Source organism: Arabidopsis lyrata (assembly GCF_000004255.2).
Source record: "Arabidopsis lyrata subsp. lyrata unplaced genomic scaffold ARALYscaffold_7, whole genome shotgun sequence".
Lineage (NCBI taxonomy): Eukaryota > Viridiplantae > Streptophyta > Magnoliopsida > Brassicales > Brassicaceae > Arabidopsis > Arabidopsis lyrata.
In genome coordinates, this window is record NW_003302549.1 from 14,100,389 (window position 1) to 14,107,608 (window position 7,220).

Sequence of the window (7,220 nt, forward strand, 5' to 3'; positions counted from 1 at the left end):
CTGTTGCAACAGATCTCCTTTCCCAAAGTGTTATGTTTGACCACCAAAGAATGATTGTTAAGCATTGCTTTGTACGTGTATAAGGTTGAATTAAATTTCGAGAGATAAGCAAACCCGTAAAATCTCTTCTAATTAGGCACTTTTCTGGATTTCTACAACTACATATAATTCTGATAGAACTGTTAAATTTGGGCTAATTTTGGGCTTCCAACTAAAAACCAATTGACAATTAGTGGATTGGCCCTAACCCTTTATATATTATTGATTGTCCCATCAAACTTCCGATGTGGGACTTGGATTGTATCTCCAACGAGAACTAGGTATGAATTCTATCAAGATGCCACTCCTTGAAGAAACCGACATATCTGGTAGCTCTGTTGCTTCAAGAGAACAAAAGTCACATTTGATCAATATATTGTCGATGCTTTATTCATACGAACCATTCCTTGCCATGCCTTTAAATAGGCTACAAACTCTTAGAAATGGCGAAAAAATACATACCCTATCACAAGCAAAAAAATCTCAGATATGTCTTTAGACATCATAAAAGTCTTGAGAAATTTACCAGCAAACTTGGGAGAAAGGTGCGACCGCTGTAGCATGACGTGAGGGCCAAGGATAAATATTGCCCAAAGGAAGAATAAACCAGATATAATGCTAATGATGACTAAAAGCCATTTCACATACCCAATTGCAGTGATCACGCCAAAAAGGAATGCCATGGGCATGCATAGTAAAGAAAAAAGTAGTAAGGGCAAGGCCACATGTAAAGATTCGCGGATGAGTAGTGGATCACCCAATTGCGCCCAAATAAGAGTACATATTGTTGCAACAGAACTTTGCATTGCCAAGATGTCAAATAGCAGAAAAATGAAGAGAGTCGGGTTTTTGGCCAAAGTTGCCCTGCCTAAGTTGGGTTTTTCGGCATCGCTGTTAAACCCACCTGGTATTGTAAAACCTGCAGCAAACGTCACTGTGGCTACAAGAGCCGCTACTAGTAGAAGAGTGCTTACGTAATCTCTGTTATTCTTATGGTCTATCGGTTCTGATGGTATTGTTAATGACTCTACAGATTCCAAACCACTTGAGTGAATAGCGTATAATAAGAGCGCCAGTGTCCACCTCTGTAATCCAAAAAATGGGTTAAGCTATATATCATTTATGAGGGATCAACTGTGTTGTATGAAACGGAATTAGACATACCTCATGAAAGATGTAGTTGGGTTTCACCTGTGACTCGGCAATCTCCCTAGCGCTTAAGTCGCTTTTGTTTCGTAAATTCAGTATCTCGCTACTGTTAGCAAGATGAGTAATGGAGTCAAAGTGCCAGTTCATGACGGCAAGGTGCAAAGGTGTATTCCCGTCCACATCTTGCCCAACACCCAAATGTTTCGTATCTTTATTATTCATCAACCAATCTGAAATCCAAAATTTACCATTTTGTGCTGCAATGTGGAGAACGTTCTGACCAAGTTTGTTAAGAAGGTATTTTGAATCTGGACAACGTTTTATAAACTCTTCAACAATTTTTTCATGACCGTTTTCTGCAGCTGTATGAATTGGAAAGGAACCATCTTGGTCGCAGACATAAACACCCTTTGTTGATCGGTCTAAGAGATTGCATACTTCTTCATAATACCCTTCATATGCTCCGACTGATAGACAAGTCTTACCATCTTTATCTCGCTCGTCAATAAGACTTGGATATTCAACAAGAATAAAATCAAAGACATCTGTTCAAACAATTGGGAACAACAATTAGTATACGTACTACATAGGAAGATTGTTATCCTCTTGGAGAGGAAGTTGCCATCTCAAACTGGTGTTACATAATTTGAACAGACTAAATGCCTACTAGTTAATGCGAAAAACAAACCTTTACTCTTGGCCATCAAAGCAGCATGTGCAAGATATTTTTTCCCTTGTAACTTTGAATCTAATTTAGACTTCTTCTCTTCAAGGTCCTCGTTGCCAGTAGTTTTCAAAATCAATTTCACAAGGGACACATATCCAAAATATACTGCCATTAACAAGGAAGATTCTCCCTTGTTATTTCCAAGAAAAGGAGCATCCTGGTTCGCGTTCACCAGACATGTAGCCATCTCGAAATAGTGCCCTTTAATGGCGTAGTGCAGAGCAGTATTTCCATTTGTGTCCTTGAGAACATATGGATTCAGTCTCTCACTCTCTTCAGTACACAATCTAGCTGAAGCAAATGTTACCGTCTTAACAAAAGCCTCAATAACAGGGGTATGACCGCCATGAGCCGCCACATGAAGCGGTGTCTTACCTCTCGAGTTTGGCTCCAAGAGAAGGCGCGGACATTCAGAGACAATCTCCTTCACTAGTTCTAGATGACCCCATGTAGCAGCAAGATGAAGAATTGAATCTCCTGTGTTGCTCTTGAGACGTGCCATTGGCATTCCTTGGCTTCTCAACTTCTCCAGACATTCTTTCTTCCCATCACTCATTCCACTAAAAATCTCCGGAGTCATCTGGACATCTTCACCAGGGAAAGCGAAAAAATCCGACAATCTAAGGTTAGTAAGATACTCTGGCACAGATTCGGTGTCTCCCGTAGGTGGAGTGGCGCCATCTCCTCCGTTTTGAAAGGAATCATTTGAACGGGGTATGTTCGTGGCGAGTAGCGGAGCTAAACAAAAAATCATAGTATGTTATTTATTAGATATATAGAAAGTTTTTGTACAATCATCTCTTACCCTAACTTTTACCACTTCTAACTATTTAGTATTTTTGCATTGCTTATCAATTTTTTTTTTTTTTTTTTTTTACCGTTTTATGTCACCAATGGAATCAACCACTCATCCGTTTCATGATACAAAGTTTATGAGTTCAACTATGGAATCTTATAACTTATAAATCTAAAATATAAATTTGTACATATCATAATAAAATAAATTAATAAAATCAGAAATATCTTTACCTAAGATTCAATGCAAAATTAATCTAAATTTTAAGTGTTTATGATTTGTTGTTGTTGATAATTCACAAGGGAAAAAGAATCTGGTGCGTTTGTTAGAAACAAATTCGGTAGATTTTTTACAAAATCATAGTATAAAACTTGGATAGGTACATTACTATTACAGTAGTTCTTAATCTATATATAATAGCAATATAATAAATACCATTTGCATATCTGAACGGTTGCGTCTTTTTATCGCAATCTTTCGTTTAAATCGGTTATTTTGGTTGCGTCTTTTCGTTGATATATTTACGGTTGTGTCTTTTATTGCATCTCTTCGTTAACATATTTACAGTTTTTTTTACAGTTATATTTGTGCAAATAACAGTCGTATCTTTTCAGTTTACGGTTGTGTCTTCATAGTTGCAAGAAAAAGTCGTCTCATTTCCTTACTTCTTCTTTCTAATTCATTCACTTCTCATCACCTCATTGCTAATATTGCTGGGATTCCCTCCTAACCAACTAATCTCCTTACCTCCTATTCCTGGGATTACTGGGATTACTGGTTCTCCCATTCCCTCAAACTTCTTCAACACGACTGGGGAAGAGCGCGTCGACACTCTCCTGTGAGGAAAGTAGGTCTACCCTCTCCCCGGCCCGGTATAATGGAAGGAAGGGAAGGAAGGATCGCCCTGGCAGGAAGTTCTCCCAGCTGAGTAATCAAACCTAGGGTGTTTTCTTGTTGTTTTGTTTTGCGTCGACATGTTTCGGGACGAAACCGGTAAAGTCCTTAAATCAAGGAAATCACAATGCTTCTCTTATTCAGTAGTTCAATCTTACTTTCTTACCCCGCCGGGGAAGCGTTGAATGAATGTGTAATGATTCATTTAAAGTTATGTCTCATATTATATAGATTTAAATTTTGGTTTTAAAACTAAAACATATATTATATGGTTGTTTTTTCAAAAAGTTGCAATCTGAATAAATATTTTCTACGGTTGCATCTTTTTATCGTAACACCTCATAAACAATTGCGATGTTTAGTTGAACCATTGCAACATGTACTTTATTTAACAAACAATTATAATTTTTGATTTATTTTATAAATCGTTAAAACATTTAATTTTTGAAAAACTAAAAATATATATTATAAGGTTGAATTTTTTTAGAAAGTTGCGATCCGAATAAATGTCTTCTACGGTTACTTTTTTTTTTTATCGTAACTTTTCGTAAACGGTTGCAACCGTTTAGTTGAACCATTACAACATTTAGTTTATTTCACGAACAAATGCAACTCTTGGTTTATTTTATAAACCATTATAACATTTAATTATCTAAAGTCACGTCTTTCGGTATAACTCTCTCTAAACTATTATTTCAGTTTTAGTTACTAAAATATAATTAAATGAAATTTTAAACGTTTAATTGAACCGTTGCAATATTTGGTTTATTTGACAAATTATTGCAAGTTTTGGTTCTATTTTATGAACCGTGGTAATCTTTAGTTTATTTGACGAACCATTGCAACATTTGGTATATTCTACGGTCACTTCTTTTGGTTATAGTTCTTCATCAAATTTTTAATTTTAATTACTATAAATGAATATGTTGCTACCGTTTAATAGAACATAGTAACATTTGGTTTATTTGACGAACCAATGAATATTTTGGATTATCTAATGAACCGTTGTAACATTTGGTTTATTTGATGAACTGTTACAGTATTTGATATATTTGATGAATCATTGCAACTTTAGTTTATTTGATGAATTATTACAACTTTATGTATATTTGATGAACCGTTGCAATATTGCCTTTTGTGATACATTTTTTAGGGCATTAACTAAGACTTTTTTTTTTTGAATAAAGCATTAACTAAAGTTATATCTGTTCATCTAGAGTATTATCTTATCACCATGTTTTATTCGTGTTTTTAGCACATACACTTAGTTCTAATAATTGTGTCTTTTACAAACAATTTATCTATTTAAACTTTCATCTCTATGAAGATTGTCTCTTTTTAACATAATACAATTAAAAATATTACGTCTTTTTATCGTAATATTTTGATGAATATATTTTTATAGCTAGTTATATTTATAATAGTTTAGAAAATTGAAAAATTGCTTCTACTCATTATAACTTTTTGTGTAATAATTTTTATTTATGGTCGTATTGTTTCACCATAATATTTTCTAATAATAATACAATTCTTAAAAAGTATTTGTGAGAGTTTACGTTTCTTTATCATATTTTTTTTTGTAAAATATATATATCTTTATTTATTGTTAAAAAATATTGTTTTGAAACTTGTTGTCTCAATTCATTATGACATTTCGTTTTTCTTCAAAATAGCCTGAAATCTTTTTCCCCGCGATGTCTAAGTCCTAGTTATTTTTAACAAGAATAAAGTACTAGAATAGTTTTTTTTTGTTCTTTATGTAGATTGGTTTGGTAGGGGTCAATAATTATTTCATAATGGAGTCACTAGCTATACTTGTTAATAAAGCACATATAATGAATATTTAGTATTTATGGAGTCCCCTATGAGTCACTCGTACCTCCGGCACTTATGTATGTTCCGTTCCGTTGACCGTGAGACACATCCGTTGGCCTTTGTGCCTCAATTCTATCTAGATCTGTTCCAGAACCATCCATCTCGAACCTAAAATCATCACAAAAATTGTTTGAAAACACAGATTTAAGTTACTGAAATATAACGTAATGTACTCTTGCTTTATTCAATACTCAATAGAGTAGAAGAGTATTTATACACATACAGATTGCCTAGTCTTGATAGAATCGTATCTAAGTAACTATATCCTAATAGTTACTAAATTCCATGACCACAAACAAAAAAAGCCAACCATTGTCCATTGCATGAAGAGGGGGCAGAGAAAGACTTACGAAGTAGAAGAAGAAAATGAGTGATGCATGAGGAGTTGCTAAAGGTTGACGAGATTGACACTGTAAGTTCGTCCCTTAATTTTAAGAGTTGTCAAAGTCTCGAGTCATGATAATCGGGAGGAGTGGTGGTCTCCTATAAATTAAGGTAAGGTCCTTCTTATCTTCTTTTTTAAACTTGTCTTTGTCTTAAATGAAAAATGTAATCCACCACACACAGAGTTTTCGTACGATGACCCTAGTTATACTAACTCATTAGTGTTGGTTAAGCTTGAGAAGTAAACCGACAATTACTTGAACCGCAAGGCAACGGTTTAATGAAGTGATAAGGCTAGATCTTTTAGGAGTTATCTATAAGATTTAATGTAATCCTAGTCGAGTTATGATTAGGGTTTTGAGGTTTACTATATAAGCATATATCGGGTTGTGATATAGCTTAAGAGAATTGAGAGAGATTAAGAAGTACTTTAGTTTGAGTTAGTTCTAAAGTTAATAAAGAAGGTGTTTTCTTAAACGTGTTCTTAACTTCTTATTCATATTATTCAATTCTAGATTTGGTATCAGAGCTATCTAGCTTTGTTTCTAAACGTGTGAGATATGAGTGAATTGGCCACGACGAGTGACCAACCAAAGGAGGGAGGATCTTCATCTATAAAATGTCCGATGTTAACAACTTCCAACTATACAGTTTGGGTCATGAGGATGAAGGCAGCCCTCCGAGTCCATAAGGTGTGGGAAACAATCGATCCCGGTTCCAACGACGTAGAGAAGAATGATATGGCCCGTGCTCTATTGTTCCAATCTATACCAGAGTCGATGATCCTACAAGTTGGAGAACATGAAACTGCAAAAGGTGTCTGGGATGGCATAAAAGCCAGAAACCTTGGTGCTGAACGAGTGAGAGAAGCAAGATTACAGACTCTTATGAATGAGTTTGATAGGCTGAAGATGAAAGAAAGTGACACAATTGATGACTTTGCAGGGAGAATCTCTGAGATTTCTACAAAAGCAGCATCCTTAGGGGAAAATATTGAAGAAACAAAGGTTGTTAAGAAGTTTCTCAAGAGCTTACCTAGGAAGAAATACATCCATATAATCGCAGCTCTAGAGCAAGTTCTTGATCTCAAGAAAACAACCTTCGAAGATATTGTAGGAAGACTCAAAACATACGAAGATAGAGTTTGCGATGAAGAAGACTCGCAGGAAGATCAAAGCAAACTCATGTATGTCAGCTCAGAGTCACAAGATGGAGGCAGAGGAAGAGGCCGCGGTCGTTTTGGAAGAGGCCGAGGCAGATTTGGTTACCAATCCAGAGAATATGGATATCAACAGAAAGAGTTTGTTCAAAGAGACAAGCCCAAAGTGACTTGTTACCGATGTGACAAAACAGGGC

General features: G+C 35.3%; 1 protein-coding gene across 1 annotated transcript; it reads right to left on the minus strand.

Annotated features, from left to right (window-relative positions):
- Positions 1-377: 377 nt before the first annotated feature.
- Positions 378-6,060, minus strand: LOC110226848 (protein ACCELERATED CELL DEATH 6-like). The gene is made up of 5 exons (XM_021019654.1): positions 5,831-6,060; positions 5,485-5,588; positions 1,877-2,653; positions 1,204-1,733; positions 378-1,124 (listed from the first exon to the last, which is right to left on the minus strand). Exons 1-5 carry the CDS (start codon positions 5,857-5,859, stop codon positions 477-479), a joined length of 2,088 nt encoding a protein of 695 aa, XP_020875313.1. The 5' UTR covers positions 5,860-6,060; the 3' UTR covers positions 378-476.
- Positions 6,061-7,220: the final 1,160 nt, after the last annotated feature.